At 39.9% G+C, this 17,499-nt stretch overlaps 2 protein-coding genes across 6 annotated transcripts in view; one reads left to right on the top strand and one right to left on the bottom strand.

Moving 5' to 3' along the window:
* The window catches only part of wdfy4 (WDFY family member 4), a 54,330-nt gene extending 37,062 nt beyond the window's left edge, over window positions 1–17,268 (top strand). For all 5 annotated transcript variants that reach the window (XM_061789239.1, XM_061789234.1, XM_061789235.1 and 2 more), the window contains 19 exons: window positions 258–406; window positions 496–607; window positions 1,585–1,670; window positions 1,748–1,810; window positions 5,980–6,022; window positions 6,344–6,463; window positions 7,185–7,308; window positions 7,402–7,511; window positions 8,434–8,584; window positions 9,788–9,879; window positions 10,744–10,953; window positions 11,029–11,149; window positions 12,708–12,865; window positions 13,309–13,467; window positions 14,499–14,678; window positions 14,831–15,013; window positions 16,186–16,279; window positions 16,837–16,966; window positions 17,061–17,268. In XM_061789239.1, the coding sequence (XP_061645223.1) occupies window positions 258–406; window positions 496–607; window positions 1,585–1,670; window positions 1,748–1,810; window positions 5,980–6,022; window positions 6,344–6,463; window positions 7,185–7,308; window positions 7,402–7,511; window positions 8,434–8,584; window positions 9,788–9,879; window positions 10,744–10,953; window positions 11,029–11,149; window positions 12,708–12,865; window positions 13,309–13,467; window positions 14,499–14,678; window positions 14,831–15,013; window positions 16,186–16,279; window positions 16,837–16,966; window positions 17,061–17,121 (2,346 nt within the window). In that variant the 3' untranslated portion in view covers window positions 17,122–17,268. The remainder of the gene's footprint in view (window positions 1–257; window positions 407–495; window positions 608–1,584; window positions 1,671–1,747; window positions 1,811–5,979; window positions 6,023–6,343; window positions 6,464–7,184; window positions 7,309–7,401; window positions 7,512–8,433; window positions 8,585–9,787; window positions 9,880–10,743; window positions 10,954–11,028; window positions 11,150–12,707; window positions 12,866–13,308; window positions 13,468–14,498; window positions 14,679–14,830; window positions 15,014–16,185; window positions 16,280–16,836; window positions 16,967–17,060) is intronic.
* Window positions 1,724–2,731, bottom strand: lrrc18a (leucine rich repeat containing 18a). Its single transcript, XM_061789241.1, has one exon. It carries the CDS (start codon window positions 2,714–2,716, stop codon window positions 1,904–1,906), a length of 813 nt encoding a protein of 270 aa, XP_061645225.1. The 5' UTR covers window positions 2,717–2,731; the 3' UTR covers window positions 1,724–1,903.
* Window positions 17,269–17,499: the final 231 nt, after the last annotated feature.

Genomic DNA, 17,499 nt, shown 5'->3' with positions numbered 1-17,499 from the left:
ATTACACACATTAACACTGTGCAGTTAGCATTAGCTCCAGCCAGCCCTGAAAAGAGCATGTGGGTCCTTTTGATGTTGAATGGAGGTGCTGGAAAAGGGACCAGGCCTTCTCCTCCCCATCAATCAGCTCCTATAATGAAGTATTCAATGGTGTCTTCTTAATAATGATTAGAATATGTGATTAAAATGATCAATCACATGTTGGCTGGATATGAATTGTGCACATCGCAAGGACCTGAAATGAATCTCTTTCTTAGGTCAAAGCAAAGATGTGTGTTGTGATGGTGAGCGGCCTCAAAGTGACTGAGGGGCTGCTGCTGTTTGCCAAAGAGAGTCTGCTCTTGTGTGAAGGATTCACTCTGAGTCCGTCTGGAGACGTTTGCTGCAGGAAGCACCAGCCCAGCAGGTACGACTGTGTGTTTTGTACTTGTTAGTTACGCAACAACACATACCCAGTTGTTTCAGCCTTACTCATCCTCACAATTCTTTCTCTAGTGTAAGGGATTCCTTCATTTCCAGCATGCTGAGTAAGGAGTCAACACCAAGCTGCAGACACTGGCTCTATGAGGACATCAAGGAGGCCCGATTTATGCGGTTCTTATTAGAGGTTAAACATTCCGCAGTGATTACAAGAGCAATGAGTGCATTTATTGATATTTTGATTTCATTATTCCTGAAATGAAAAAGTATGTTTACAGTTTAGTTTGAAAACGATCCGACACGAACAACCTTTTGCAAAGCATATACTGTACATAATTATGACATAAACCACCACTGGTGGAGCAGATTCATCAAAAAATGATAAGCATGCAGACATTGTCTTACCCTGATGATGCCATATTATAATCCACTATCTCCACTTTGCTGCAGTAGTCTATTTTCTTGCTGATCTCAGTCCATTCACCAATAAAATGTATTTCAGTACAGTGGCCAACAGCCAGATACAAGTAAATAAGGAGACACTTGTTATCCTCCCTTCCGATTGTTTTGTTAGTATTGTTCCACATTAAATATATAAATGTACACTAAAAACAGGTTTGGTATTTAGGCTACTAGGGAAGGATCCAAGTACCGTTTTGTACACTCTGCAAGGTACAATGCGCTCTTGTTGACCACAGATTTTCCCTTTTGCAACTCACTTTGTATTGATGCTCTGTATGTGTGTGCCTGCACCGCGTTCACAGTTTTAACTCTTCATTTATTCCGAAAGATTTGTAGCCTTTTTTTGTGGTGGACGATGTGTGGCTTGGTCTTTTAATTAAATTGGTCAACCCACACTATGTTGTGCCCATGCACATTTTAGCAACCTTTTAATTCCCAACCTACTGTAGGTGTAACAGTTGGATTAAGCATGGTAGTAAGTGTAAGCATAGTACTAGGACACACAAAAAGCTCAGGCAATGATTAGCCAGATTTCTTATTTGGGTGAGCTGAAAGTTTGGGAAACAACTTCAGATGTTGAGGTTAGATAAATTGTTTAATATGAAAAGATTGTATCTGCTGTCATAGTTGTAGAAGTTGCAATGCATTTAAAATTAGAACCTGGTGATGTTACAGTAAGGAAAACACTGATCTCTTTCTTAGGACAATGCCATTGAGGTCTTCATGAAAAATGGCCACTCAGCCTTCTTGGTGTTCATAAATAAAGACCATGTCTCTGCATATAAAAGGTAAAAAGGCTCGTCTGAATGATGGACGTAAAAACTATTGACATTGACGTTACCGTGACCTGAAATCTGTCTTGTAGGTTGTGCAAGGTGGTGTCATCATTAAAAGGCAGAGGTGTTGCGGATGTCATCGCTAATGCCAGGTAGTCAAGTCAACAAACAGCAGTTTACTGAAGGAGCAAATGTTTTCATTGTTGTTGTATAATGAGTTGAAGTGTGATATGCATCAAAACATATCAAATATTGCTTTCGAACGACTGATAGTGTTCTAGTTTCTTAACTCTCCACAAATCCTGATTGACCGCAGCCACTGAGTTCGGTGTTACCAGTCCCGAATAACACCTTTTGTCCTCAAACATGTCCCTCATACAATCTCCTCTCAAATGCCTTCCTCCTGGGTCTTTACATATTTTAAGGCATGTACTACACAGTCTACTCTCATGGACGAGGTACACACCATCCTCCTCGTCTGACTTTTCAGTTTCCATCTCCTCGCCGGCCTCCTTAACTTTCAACAAGGGGTTTCGTTTTATGTTCACTTTAGTCAGATTGCGTAGGGCTTTCACAAAGTCTGGCAGGCGGGTGAAGAGGTTATCAAACAGGCCTAACTCTTGGAGGCTCTCCAGAGGGACCATAGTGGGAAGCAGGGCATCCAGCTTGTTCAACCCCAGATTTAGACTCGTCAGGTTGGTAAGGGAAGCCAGCGTAGCCGGCAAACCTGACGAGGTGAGACGATTGTTACAGAGGTTGAGGTAGGTCAGGCCCACCAGTTTACCGATGGACTCGGGCACGGACTCTAGCTTGTTACTGTGCAGATCCAGCCACCTGAGCGATGACAACTTCCCAATGCCCTCTGGGATTTTTTGTATCTGGTTGCGGCTGAGATCCAACTCATCCATGTTAGTCAGTTTGAGGATACACTGCGGGAAGATGGTTATGCCCATGTTGCTCAGTGTGAGCCGGCGCCACCCGTCGGGTTTCATCCGTATGGCCTTCTTGGCATCCTTGAGTGTCACCTTCGTCCCTGTGTTTCCTTTCCTTTTGGTCATGGTGCTGCGACACACACAGGAAGTAACCACATGATTTATCTCACATTTTCAGGCTCATGTGACCATTTATAGTAAATAAATTTGCAATGTGTGTTTATGTGAGTGATTGCGCAAGGCTTGTGATTTATTCACACACAAAATAAGCCTCATGTATAGCCAGGGGCAATGGGAAAAGCATTCTCTCTGAGGAATTAAGAGCTTGTGTGTGTCTGTGTGTGTGTGTGTGCCAAGGCAGTGTTATGTTTGAACTAGTGCGTGCTCATCCGGTGTTGCCCAAGGGGGTATTTAAGAGCACGACTCTCTAATTAAGGCTAATGCTGGGGAACAATAGCATTCAGGCGACATTGGGTAATGCAACAAAAACAAATGAGTGCTGATGCTCTATCACAGAGTGTGTTGTTTGGCCAGGAAATAAAGTGTGTGCGTGTGTGTGTTTCTTTGGGGTCCTTAGGGCATGCCAAGTGTAATGGCATACATGACTTGTACATGACTGTACAAAAGTGGATATACATGAGTGAAGAGTCAAATCAGGACTTTGATAAATGATAGTTAAGGGGTGCTTGGAGTGTGATGAAGGCTTGGCTCTTCCCCCTTCCCAACTGAGGGAGCAAGGTGTGCGTGTGTTTTTGTCTGTGTTACACCCCAAGGCCCTCTCTCGCCTCATTCATCATCCTCAGGATGAGAGGGGCTATCCACTTGTGCTTGTTCTATTATTACCTCCTATAGAAAACTATTGCATGAAATTATTGCCTGCAATTAGATAACACACAACACAACCAAAGTCAATGACTGATTTGGTGTAGGCTTACAAAATAATTTGTTCTTGGGTTAGTGGATGAAGTGAGGACTTAGAACCGTATCCATTATTCTTGACTATTTTCAACATAAATGAATCTATTTACTCACCATATTCTTGTGTTTCCAGTTCTGACTTAACAAAGTGATGATTGTCTTCAGTTTTAAAAGTCCACCAGCCCCTGTCCCAATAAAGAAACAGGTTAGGGCATAGCAACAAACTAGTTGCCAGCATGCAGACGATGAACTGAATTAATACCTGGTGACACTGATCGTAATCCTCAAAGTTGAGAGGAAAGCTCAGGAATGCAATGTTTCCTTTCCTGCACACTGCAAATGCAAGTTTCCTCTTGTTTGGCATTGTTACTTAGCAACATGGGGTCCTTGGCAGTAGGACTGTATTGTCATGATACTGGCCCACAGAGAGGGGGAAGCAGATTTCAGGAGCAAATGAATGCGCTCCTAATTTAAATTAAACAACTCGGATAGATAGTGTTCTGCGAGTAAATTACTTTATGAAATGTTCATTACAATCTGGCATAGATATGCATGCTCTCGTAGATTAACTATCAGTTCGGAAGTAATGTAAAAACTGTCAGTGATCAATCACTTCAACATATATGGTCCTTTAACGAAATGTCTAATCTAATTTAACACTAAGCAATTAAATGTAGCCCATCCTGTAATATCAATGCCACTGCATTGAAGTATTGAATTGTAGCGCCTTGCAGTACCACGCTGCGCCGTTTATAGTCAATCTGCAGTTGCTTTTCGGAAGCAAAATAATGTTTCTTACGCCTGTCAATCACGCAACCCGCCCACCCATCTGTGCGATCTGGCATCGACTTCTTTTGCCTTCTTTCTTCGCCTGGAGTTCATGGCAGCAATTTGGTTTAAAAAAAAAAAAAAGAAAGAAAGAAAAAATAAATAAATAAAAAACAAACAAACGGTTTCATATGTCACGACATTTTCTGGTTACATCCACAGACGTTGGAATTGGTGGCGTGACAGAAGTTCGAAAGTGCAGTGACGCCGTTCGTGCAAATCTCCGACACCGCATGGCATGTTCGAGTATGAATTCCAATCCACAGACAGTTTACGAGCGACGTCATCAAACTGGCGTCGCCGAAAGCGATGACGCCAAACAGAACGTGACAAACGCCGCTGAGTTCTCCGGCGCTCTACCTGACTTGACATGTTAGCGGAGTTTTTACTGCTAGCATCCGTTCAAATGCGAGTTCACTAACTAAAACCAATTATCTCGGTCCCACATTTCTACTGAGTCGTATTAACCGGCTGAGTTAACAACACAACTTCTGAAGTTGAACACACAACTCTGCATTTATCCGCCGTTTGACGCCATGCATGAGATGATGGTCGCTTTCTGACGCATAACAACAACACAAAGTGCACGAGCCTCAGCTAAGGACTCCCGATTGAACGACAAAATCAGAACCGTGAGGTGGATGTGCTAAACACTCGCCCATCGTGTCGCCATGTTATTGTTAATAATTATTTATTTAAAACGATAGGGGTTTGTAAGAATTTTAAAGTGTTTGTGATATCAGTCTGTGGATTTGTCAAAACATTGATGGGAAAGATAACTTTAGCCTTCATTAAAAAGAAAAAAAAATCCAAATATCAAAACTATAGATGGAAGATGCATGTAAATATGTCCTCCTTGGTTAGAGCATTTAAAAAATAATAATTATGTTTTGAGTCATCCCGCACTCCTTCGACAACATAATTGGAGTGTATTTTCAATTAAGTACAGTATAGTAAGTTTTAAAGTTAATGGAGGGGAAAAAAGTGTAGTTATAAATGTGTTTGCTAGTTACAATCATCCAAAATATATTGTTCCAAATAGCTCGTCATATTTGATCAGAATTTTTTTTTTATGTTTATTGATTCATCACAATAAAAGTGATCTCAATGCACTTTTTTTTTTTTTTTTTGTGTGAACCACAAAAGCGTCATTAACAAACACTTGATAAATGAGGCTGGGAGAAAACTCTCTGATGAAACCTGGAACAGATCAAAAACACTGTAGCCATCTGCCTCGACCAGTTGGTTAACAGGAGAAACAGGCACTCTGCTTTGAGGATCTGAAAGCTAAAAAAATAAATATTAAACATTTAGTAATAAGTTACCTACTAATTTGACTACTGCCAATATTAAAAGTGCTACTACTACTTCTGAAGCTCTGTAGGGGAAGTGACTTACCACAGGAGAATGAGAGAAACGGGTTGGTAATAAACAGTATAAAACTATAAACAGATGGAGCGGTTAACTTAGTATATAATGGAAAACTTACTGCTGCTGTCTACTAAACACAAATCCTAAAATCACTCAAGTGTGCTCACTTCTTCTGTGTTACATTTCATCACGAGTTGCTTGGCAACAAGTAGGTGGTAAGAAATGTTTAAACTCTGGTGTTAACACAAGTTATTTGTTTTCTTGTGTACCAGGAAAACTCCCGTGGTTGAGAAGGCAACCCTTGTTAAATGGCAGGTATGACTCAGATGATGATCCGTTGTATTTTTAGTCACTTGTTTGTGCGGCAGATTTATTTGTAAGCAGTATCTGTATCATCAGAAAAGCTGAAGTTCAAATGCAGTCAATCAAAATGGGAAAATAAGCATTTTAGGTTTAAATGTTGTCCTGTCTCTTACAATCTTTTAAATGGGATGCATAATTACTGTCCTAATACCATCAACACTAAGTCAAGAGTAATGTTATTTTCCACACATGCCAACTTTTTTTCTTATCTGAATTTGAACAATGCTTGATAAAGTGGTCATCTCCTTTGTGTACATTTTCTTCTTCTTGCAGAAAGGCGAGATCAGTAACTTTGAGTACTTGATGCATTTGAATACTCTTGCTGGGAGGACATACAATGACCTCATGCAGTATCCTGTATTCCCCTGGGTCCTAGCTGACTACAAGTCAGAGGTACAACAGTTTCTAATGTCGACTAGTGGTTCTCAAAACATTTTCACCCACTAAAAACGTAAGCTCTCCAAGTACCAGCATAATGACCAACATACAGTTGCGTAGTAGGCCCAAGTGTTCATCAACAATATGGCTGAGGTTTTATTCCTAGAAAGTCTATTTAATATTTTCTTTAGCCACTGTAGCATTATGCAGAGTTAGCGCATCAACCTTGTGCCTAAATGTAGGAAAAATAAATACTGGGAAAATAAATAAAAACTTGAATGATTAATTTCTTATGTATTGCAGGTAAAAGTTAAAAATTACTTAAATGTTTGAAAACAAACCTTTCCAAATGATTAAATGCATTCTACTTAAAAAGTTAAATGTAACTGAACTGTTATACTGCATTAAAAAATGTTGAAGCCACTGCAACATTATGCGCAGTTTGAACATTTGAGTCAGTGAATCTTTTGCACACCACGAGAGGAAGCCTGCGTACGACTAGTGGTACTCGTACCTCACTTTGAGAATCACTGCTCTAGACCATATCAGGGACCACTTTATCTATTAACGGCCACACAAACTGTGTAATAAGATGAAATGATTGAACAGATGTTTATTGCTATAATATGAGCATTTGTGGGTTAAATTTTTTGGGGTTTTCAGTTCCTCTACAGTTTTTTTTTTAGAATTGCATGGCGGCATGCTTGCATTTTTATCCAAAGTACATATGTACCAGACACTGGACCTGTCAGATCCCGCATCATTCCGAGATCTTTCGAAGCCAATGGGTGCTCAGACGGAGATAAGAAAGCAGATGTTCATCCAGAGATATGACGAAGTAGAGAACAGTGAGTGTGAAGGTATCTTTCCAGCTTCCTTTCCATTCTTCTCACATTTGCAGTGTACTATACTTTGTATTCAACATGCCCTGTCTTCTTTTGAAATTCTTTTAGGAGGTTTGTCAGTACGATGCCACTACTGTACCCACTATTCCTCAGCCATCATCGTAGCCTCTTTCCTTGTTCGCATGGAGCCTTTTTCTCATACCTTTCAGACACTGCAGGTAAAATAAGTTGTGAGCACGAACTGTACTTATTGGAGTCAATCTTATGGGAAAATTATAGAATTAGGTGACTTTCAGCTTTGATTAAATGAGTTGTTCATCATCCAATTCATTAATTTGCCTCATAATTTATATAAATGTAAAAACGTCTGAAATTGAAAGAAGCTGCCACACAGCAATGTGACAAGATTTCTCAAGTTATGGAAAGGCTCTTTATTAGTGATGAGAATGATTACAATTCAAATAAGGTTGCTCTAATGAATACAAATTAAAATTAAATACATTTAAAAATTAATAGTTGCTGATTTTTCACTACAAACAGACTTGTGCAAACAAAGTCTGCAGTTCACCTACATGCATGGAACTTTTCATTAAAAAAATACATTTTGAGAAATTAAATAAATAACTGTTCAGAGGTTCCCGTGGCATCTGTTCTTGGTTGGGGTCTTTTCTTGGTTTGAAAACAAATTATGTCGAGATTTCAATATATATGCAAATAATTGCAGGAGGCATCTAAAAGCAGCCCATACAGATAGCCATCGATGTTGCAAATTTCCAATACGGCGTCCAATTGATTATAATGAAAAGGCATGCATATTTGATAGTCAGAATAAAGCAATAAAGATGTTAGTCTGGTGAATTACTGTGTCTTTTTGTCTACTGAGGCGAACAACACTCGTGTTGTAATATCCATAACCGGATTTACATCTCTAACCCGATTTATCAATATATAGGCTATTTTCATTCATTTCTATAATTGTTTTATTCTAAATTACATTCCTTCTCATGAGACTTTCCTCACAGATTACAGGAATTTATGGAAGGATGAAAAGCTTCCTTTGTCTGCAGTGTGCTTTTTTTCTCAGACTACTGTATTAATGGAACATGACATGAGTTTTTCACTTTATCCGTCTTCTTGTAGGGAGGATTTGATATCCCAGAGCGGATGTTTTATAGTGTAAACAAGGAGTGGGAGTCTGCCTCGCAAGATAATATGAGCGACGTCAGAGAGCTGATTCCAGAATTTTTCTACCTGCCGGACTTCCTGATCAACTCCAACCACATGCAGCTGGGTCAGGCTCCAGAACTCTATCCCTTTTTTATTCAAACGACACTGTGACTTATGGACGGGGTGACCAGTCCTGGGTGTGGGGAGCCTTTGGCCCAAGTCAGCTGAGATAGGCTCCAGCTCCGCGCGACCATAAACAGGATAAGCGCTTTCGAAAGCAGATGTGCTGTATATACATGGAATTAACCTCATCCGATCACTATATTCCATACCCTCCTTCATCCATCCATATGTTCTGTCTCTTCTGTTTAAGAACTGTCCTCAAATTAGTTTAAATTCAAAAACTTTTTTTTTTGCCTAGTCTGCAGTTTTAAAACATTCGTAATGCTCTGGTCCGCCATTATCGCACAAGCTCTACTAAAAAAAAACAAGACTCAGCCTTGTTTCTTAAGAACATGAGACATGGCTTTTAGTGATGTGTTTTTAATAAGTGATCAACAGCAGTCTGCCTCACAGTTCTGAGGTTTGAGTTTCAGATCTCAGCTCCGAATGTCAGTGTGAATGAATGTTTTTCAGTTTGGCCTGTGATTGACTGGCGACTGGTCCCGGATCAGGACTATAGAAAAATGGATAGATATATCAACAGCAGCCGTCTTGTTGTTATACACAATAGTTTTGGTCATCACTTCTTGTTTTAAATACACAGGGAATGTATTTAAACTGCAGGTATTTGCAACAGTTTGATAACTTTGGTCTTATCGTCTTACAATATACCATGTTTAATTCATAAACTGGTGGATTGGTGGGAGACTGGTTAGCACATCTGCCTCGCAGTTCTGAGGACCGGGATTCAAATCCCGGCCTCGCCTGTGTCGAGTTTGCATGTTCTCGCTGAGCCTGCGTGGGTTTTCTCCGGGCACTCCGGTTTCCTCCTACATCCCAAAAGCATACATGGTAGGTTGATTGAAGACTCTATATTGCCCGTAGGTGTGAATGGTTGTTTGTTTATATGTGCCCTGCGATTGGCTGGCGACCAGTTGAGGGTGTACCCCTCCTCCCGCCCGAAGATAGCTGGGATAGGCTCCAGCACGCCTGCGACCCTTGTGAGAATGAGCGGTACAGAAAATGGATGGATGGATAATTCATAAAGTGAACAGGTGATCCGTGTGTTCTCACGCATAGATAAACATTTGCAAAACGTTAAAATGCGATATTGTTTGGTAACACTATTTTGTTGACAAGCTGTCTTCCTCTGCACCGTCTTTAGGCTGCATGGCAGACGGAACTGCTCTGGGAGACGTGGAGCTACCGGCATGGGCCAAAGATGACCCTCAGGAGTTCATTAGAATCCAGCGTGAGGTCAGTGACCTCACCGCCTCACTTTTGGACACTACTACTTCATTACCTTATGAGGACTTTTCCCACAAGACCTATTAATGCGTTTCATAACTGGTGTAAACAGACAACATGGTGTTTTGAAAATATGGAACAAGGTGATAGTGTTGGTTACACACAGTTTTGTTTTTTTAACACATGCACTGTATTATTCTCATTTGTCATATAATGGCCTCTTCTTGCTTTTCAATGCAACGTATCAGCAGACAACAAGCCTATTCAGCACAACCCAAGGCAGGCCTTTTCTTCCCACAATGCATCATGTCTGCAGGCTCCCTCCGCGTTCTCAGCTGGATCACTGCTCTTTGTTCATTTTGTCTTGACTTTCCCTTCTTCCATCCATCCTGGGGGCATTTGAACTGTTATCGTGCCACAATCTACTGAACAATGTTCATATAATTAGTAACTTTTGAAGATTGATTTTCTGCCATTCATAAATTAAATAAGGACAATATATCCTCATTATGAGTTTTTTTTTTTGTTATTCCAGGGTGGAATTATTAATATTTGCAAGATTGCTGCAGGTCATTATGACCTATTTTTCCTTATTAATTCTTCAAAACCAAACTATGGCTAATTCTGCACAAAACTTTCTTTAATGCCACGGTGGTAAGCTCATAACTATGCCACATATGACTTCTAAATGGACCTTTCGAGAAAATCATAGTGTACTTTTTTTTTTTTTTTTGATTGCTTGTGCATTCTAAAACAAGTGGTGCTAAAGTCTGATATTAAAAGTTTGACTGATGACTTTGGCCTCAGTCTTATAAAGAAGCGCTGCATGCCAGTGTAGTGTTTAGTAACAATAGCTTGTGTTGTTTATAACAGGCCTTGGAAAGTGACTACGTGAGTTCACACCTCCATTTGTGGATTGACCTGATCTTTGGGTACCGACAACAAGGCCCCGCTGCTGTTGAAAGTGTCAACACCTTCCATCCTTACTTCTACGCTAAGAGAGGCCGTCAGGATGCTAAGGATCCGCTCATTAAGAGCACCATTTTGGGATATGTCAGTAACTTTGGTCAGATTCCCAAACAGGTTAGAAAAAGGAACACATTAGTCACCCACAATTTTCTTTAAATTAAAACATAATCTCTTTTGTTTTTGCCTTAGCTCTTCACCAAACCCCATCCACCTCGTGGTAGTACAAAGAAAGAGGGGCCATCGCCACCTCATCCAACTCCGTTTTTCTTCAATCTCGACAAACTCAGGACGACTGCCCAACCATTTAGAGGTATGCTTGGAGCACAGCTGTGCAAATTATGCAGCCTGCTTCGTTCTTTTACTAGCTACCGAACATTTACATTTATCAATTATTATTATTTATTATTGTCCTGTAATATTTCTTGCATTCGTTTTTTTACTCACATTCCATTATTCATTTTTATTCATTGTCATTAAATAATTGCTTAATTTATTCATTGAAAATAAAAAAAATATTAGTAAAATAAACCATTTTAAACAGTCAACATTTTATTTAGTTTTTTTTTTTTTTTTTTATCAAATAATGGGTTAATGTAGTTATTGTAAATAAAATAATTAAAATAGTAAAATAAAAACAAGTATAAAGTAAAATTTAAAAAAATGAAAGAATTGATTATTATTTAATTATCAATAATAATATTAAAACTCAAAACCTAATTTTACACTCACATTTCGGGCCCATCTGTCCATTTGAAAAATCAAATGAGCAAAAATGTTTGACCATCCTTGTGTTAGAAGCAGACCTTTAGTTTAGCTTTGTCTTCAGTTGCTCTAAATACCACATCAGAAGAAAATTCAAGCTTTGTACTGGTCCAGACCTAAATCCAATTGGAATTCTATGAGGTGATTATATCATTTATTTAAAAAAAGAAAGTTTTGAAATGATGGGTGGATTGATGGTCTCATTTGCATAAGAAAATCCAGCTATTTTTACATGCATTCTGTCACATTCTATATCCCATGTAAAGATTAAAGACAGCAGTGATTCCAATACTGAGTATAGTTACAATCCAGAAAATAATAGCATGTTCTTATTGTCATCTTCATCTGCCACCACTTTCTGTTGCTCCCCGCCTTTACTTCATCTCACACTATTTGACGCCAATTATTATATACAAGATGTGACCTGGTCTCCGGGGGATCGTTGTAACAGTGCGAGAGCATCCATATTTTAATTTACACTATGGACGGCGGGGTGGAAGGCGCTATCTGTTACAACTACGACACGGAGATGACTCTTTTGCTGAGCTCTACTTAATAATCTGAATATCCCTACAGACCCACTGAGGAAGAGGAGATGAATCTGCAAATGCTCAGGGAGAGATTCCTGCATATTACATTTCATATTAAATCTTAGAGTGTCTGATCTGATCAATAAGCAGATAGAGATGAATAGGAAGAGGAACGCCGGGACTTGGCTTCTTTCTGGGGATTTCCTGAGCAGAGCTGGTGACAGGATGTAATGATTTGTCCCTGTACGGATAGGTCAATTACCGGAACAATTACAACCCTCTCACACACGCACTCAAACATGCAACTTTTGTAGCTGACCAGGATCCTGGCGTCGGCTAAAGGCATACACTTGAAGCTCGGTGTAATCTGGCAACTACCGTTTTCTGTGATTTATTGAATTGACATTCTGTACAAGCATACTGAACTAACAGATTCGGTTGATTAAATTAAATTAAAATGTTTCGACTAATTAATAGATAAACATTACTTACAGTAAGATTTAGGAAAAATTGCTGTATTTTCTTGCTCCCCTGTGGTCCACTCACAGTCACATTATACCATATGACATTCTTTAGAACTGCAGAGAGGTCCAGTGGGTCAAATAGCGTGTTTGGAAAAAGAAGTGGTGATCCTAGAGAGAAACAGACTCCTCCTGTCTCCTTCATTGAGCTGCTTCTTCAACTGGGGTTTCCCTGACAACAGTTGCACTTTTGGAAACTATACCACTGACAAGGTAATTTGTATCAAGAGGAAATTGACTTGTTTTAGTGCATGAGTGAAAGGAAAAGGAATCAAATGCAGATCCAATGCTGGGGGACGTGTTATATGGTGTATAAATACAGTGCATACTCGGCATCGGCATCCAATTTATTTTTCTTTTTTGTTTTTCATTTTTTTGTATGTGTGTGCGGGGGTGGGGGCTAACCCCGAAAACGTATATTGGTGCACTCATAAGAATTTTTGGGTTAAAAGTTTTGTTGTTTTTGGTTTTTTTCTCCCTCAATGCAGTTGTAATGGGCGTCAATTATCCATGGATTTTTGCTATTCGCAGTCAGGCCAGGTCCCAGTCCCCCACGAGTAGTGGGGATCCACTGTATACTGGTTAAAATAAAGTTATGTTCATGAAATCCTCAAGAAAAATACAATATGATCATTTCTTTGCATGTCCATCTCAAGACGTTTGCCGTGTGCGATAGTTTATGTGCCTGGGGGCCAACGATGTGCGCTGCCTGTCCCAACCCAACCACCGTCATCACTGCAGGGAGTAGCACTGTGGTTTGTGTGTGGGACGTGGTACTCAACAAGGATAAAGTCACCCACATGAAACTCAGACAGGTGAGTCTGGTTGCGTTTTTTTACATGCACTACATAGCGACCACGGGAAACTGACACGCTTCATTTTTTTATGTAATTGTTGCAGTTCATTCAGCTGAAAGGCTCACTCACCCAGAACCATATTTCCTCAAATAGATGCTGTGCCCCAATTAGTCACCAAGTGGATTATACACTCAATTAGACAACTCCCCTTTCCCATTAGGAAAAACAAATGGTAGTAACTGTAATTATCTCAGTTCATAAACACTATTATTCACACACAAACATAAGATCTTGCAAACTCAGTTGCTAACCAAAACAGCAACGCCTGCTGAAGCACGTAAGCAGTTTGTGAGTTAAATTAAGTTTCCTGATTAAAGATGATCTCTGTATGTGGCGACAGCATCTTTAAAAAACATTAGTATTCCAATAGAATCTGCCATGTGTTCGTGCCACAATTTTGTGGGCGTCCATGTTTATATTTCGGGTAGACTTATTAGTTTTGTCCAGTCTGCCTTGGTTGTTGTCGTTTCTCAGCATTATTTTCAGCTGCAGTCTCAGTTGACATGCGTTGTAATAGTATTGTCAATGTTATTCTGAAAATGTATTTGTAAAAATAAAGTCCCGCCCCAATAGGCGCCTCCTGTCAACTACCTGGCTGAGGTGAATGAAATTAAATAGACTATATGTTCCAAAAAAAATGATTTCACAAAGCTTTACAAATGTTCAATACCCACCACCGTTTTTGCCCTCCTCTTTTCATTTTTCTGTGCCGTGTTCAAATCTGCTTTCCAGTTGGTGTATTTTTATTGAAAAGGCTTGCTGCATATTTTTGTTTGACCGTGTTCTAGCGTATTCTAATACACATGCTTTCATTTTTCATTGCTAGTGAATGTCATTCTTCATCCAGAAAAAATAATAAGGAAAACATTAAACGTTCATATCTCGTTCAAATTTCAGATCATTTGAGCAAATTAGTTTATGAGACTACAAAAGAAAGTATGTAAAAAATCTTTTTGGACACTCTGTTATACATATAATTTTTTCCCCAGCCGCTATACGGTCACACTGAAGTGGTGACATGCGTGGCTGCGTCTGAGGTCCATAGCTTGGTGGTGAGCGGTTCCCGTGATCTCACGTGCATCTTGTGGGATCTGGAGGAGCTAAGCTACGTCACACAGCTGGTGGGACATACAAGCAGCATCTGTGCAGTGGCTATAAATGACCTCACGGTAAGTCTGACCTGAGTCTCGTCATTTTTGTTTTTGGCTCGTTTCACAGCATGAGGAAGGGAGGCTGCTTGGTGTATATGCTCTTTTTTTTTGTTAGCAATCTGTACATATGTGCGCTGAAGGACGTTTAATGCTGCACTGCTCTGTCCAAGGGTGAGATTGCATCATGCGCGGGGCCTGTGCTTTACCTGTGGACGATGAAGGGCCAACTTTTGGCCTGCACTGATATTTCCTGTGAGTCTCGGGCTGACATCCTTTGTGTCAGCTTCACACAGCGACATGAGTGGGACGCCAGAAATGTCGTGGTCACCGGCTGTGCAGATGGCATCATACGGGTGAGTATTATAGAAGAGATGTTATAAAAGAACAATTAAAAAATAGCCTTTGAAATCATATGTATGTCATATTTTTAAAAAGAATGTACAGTGCCTTTTAGAGGACCTTAAGAAACTTGAGACAAACATGACAACTGCTCGTACAAAAATAAATATAGTAAAATGAAATATAAGAATTGCACAAAATACGGCCAGAAATTTCACGCATATTGCTTGTATAAAAATACATATACTAACATGAAATATAAGAATTGCACAAACTACAGCCACAAATTTCACTCATATCTTGGCACTAATCTTTTTATGAAAGTGCTACATCAATAGTTTTGTCTTCTTTTTGGGATGTACGGGATGCAGACAATAGTCTGAATACTATAGGCAGCAGCGGATTAGTGTTTAGCATGTCTGTCTCACATTTCAGAGGTCGGGAGTTCGAATCTCTGCTACATCCTTCCAGTGTGCTGTTTGTACAGTATGTTCACCCCGTGCTTGCGTAGGTTTTTTTTCCTGGTACTCTGGCTTCATCCCACTTTCCAGAAACATCCATGGCAGGTTCATAGGTGTGAATTTGAGTGTGAAGGATTGTTTGTTCAAATGTCCCCTGCAATAGGCTTGACGACCAGTCCAGTATGTACCCTGCCTCTTGCCCAGTCAGCTGCGGTAGGCTCCACCTCACCTGTGACCCTAATGACAAGCGACATATAAAATGGATGGATGTATAAATTAGTATGCTATCAAAACACCAATGTAATGTTATGTGAAAAGTAAATATTTGTAAGGAAAACAATTACATGAAAAACAGTAAATACCGTACGACAGGAACACAGTGACACACGGTGTACAACTCCATGGTGTTTGGATGCATGGGATTACTTTGCTGTTAGCCTCGCAGGTAGTAGCCTGCTGTCCATCAAGGTAATAATAACAGCATATGGGTTGTGTGTGTTTAATATAAGCATAATGCTGCCTTGCTGCAATCAAACTACAAACTCTTAAATTAGGCCCCCACTAGAGAATATGTGTGCCAATGCCACACATGCTCACTATTGGTATTATTACTTTATTATTACCTTGAGTTATGGAGAGTACACGCACCCCGCTGCGTAAATGTGTGTTTGCTATTATGTTGAATTATGTCTGATTTTGCTACTCGTTATGTGTCTTTCACGCAGATATGGCGGACAGAGTACACCAACACACAATTAACTGGCCCTCCAGAAGAGCCCGTGTCCCCAGGGCGAGACCCAACGGCGCCGACAGAAAGCGGTAATGCTGCTCGCTTTACGATCCGATATAGATCTATTTATAACAGATAAGAAGAAGGGAGTGGCCGAGCAGAAAACTGCACCAAAAGTATTTTTTTATTTTAGTTTCACAAGGAAAACACACCTCTAATTAGATAAATCCTTAAGTGTGAGATGATTATTTTTTTAAGCGCTGCTCTCCGAGCGAGGCGGTTTGCTTTTTCAGATCCCTCGCTAGTGTTAGGGCTAGCAGGAAGGATGTTGTTCTAATGTTATTAAACATAGAGGCAGTAAACACTGATGAGTGAATCTGCTGACGTGCGTGAGCGTGTATAATTTAGAAAGCAATAATACCCAGATCTAATTTGGCATACATTGGTTACAGCCCCACTTCCCTCACTTGAGCATTGTGCTGGGCAAATTACACTGAGACTACTGTTTATGTAACATTTAACATGCATATTTAGGGGATTTTTCACACTTTGGCAGCCTATTGAGCACCAATTTGAACGCTTGAGGAGGCTCATGTACAGATTATCAACATAACGTTCAAGTCATACCGCGATGGTATTTCTACAGTGAACGGCTCGCAGCAGCTGAAACGTTGGAAGAGACGTCTGGTGATGTGTCGGGAGCTGAACAGAAGTCGGACTGTGTCGCAGCATCGCAGCAAAAACAATCCGGCTATCACAGCGTTGGCCATGTCCAGGTATTCACATATTATCACCCACTCACTGAAAGCCGGTGAACTTTATCATGTTGTGTTAATGTGTTGCATAATTTACAAAAGTGTCTTTGTGTAGGAGCCATGTGACACTGTTGGCAGGTGACGCCTGGGGCCGAGTTTTCACTTGGACCTGCTAGTGAGATCATCTGTGACTTCATTTATTCTTGGTGCCTCAAGTCTTGAACAGTAGGGAACTTTACCTCGAATCTGAATATTTCGTACTGTACCTTTATATGTAAATACTGAATGGCAAATGGAATTAAACATGTTTAGCTATTCATGACTATTTGCAGTAATTCGTATTGTCTTCCAACATATCAGAAACCTCAGCAGGGCCGAATGTACTGTAGATAGATAGATATAAAAAAACAACACCAAATAAATCATTTCGAAACTTTATCCAGCATTAATGTGATCTATAACCGATACAAATTAACATTGTTTTAAAAATGTTTTTCGAGAGGGGAATTCAAAATAAACAACTGAGATATCGTGGTCACACGTATGCATACCCT

This window comes from Phyllopteryx taeniolatus, chromosome 11 (genome assembly GCF_024500385.1).
Source record: "Phyllopteryx taeniolatus isolate TA_2022b chromosome 11, UOR_Ptae_1.2, whole genome shotgun sequence".
Taxonomy (NCBI): Eukaryota; Metazoa; Chordata; class Actinopteri; order Syngnathiformes; family Syngnathidae; genus Phyllopteryx; species Phyllopteryx taeniolatus.
This window is presented reverse-complemented; position numbering and strand designations above follow the sequence as displayed.

Coding starts and splice junctions, on each gene's coding strand:
- lrrc18a (XM_061789241.1), bottom strand. CDS start 2,716: ATGACCAAAAGGAAAGGAAACACAGGGACGAAGGTGACACTCAAGGAT.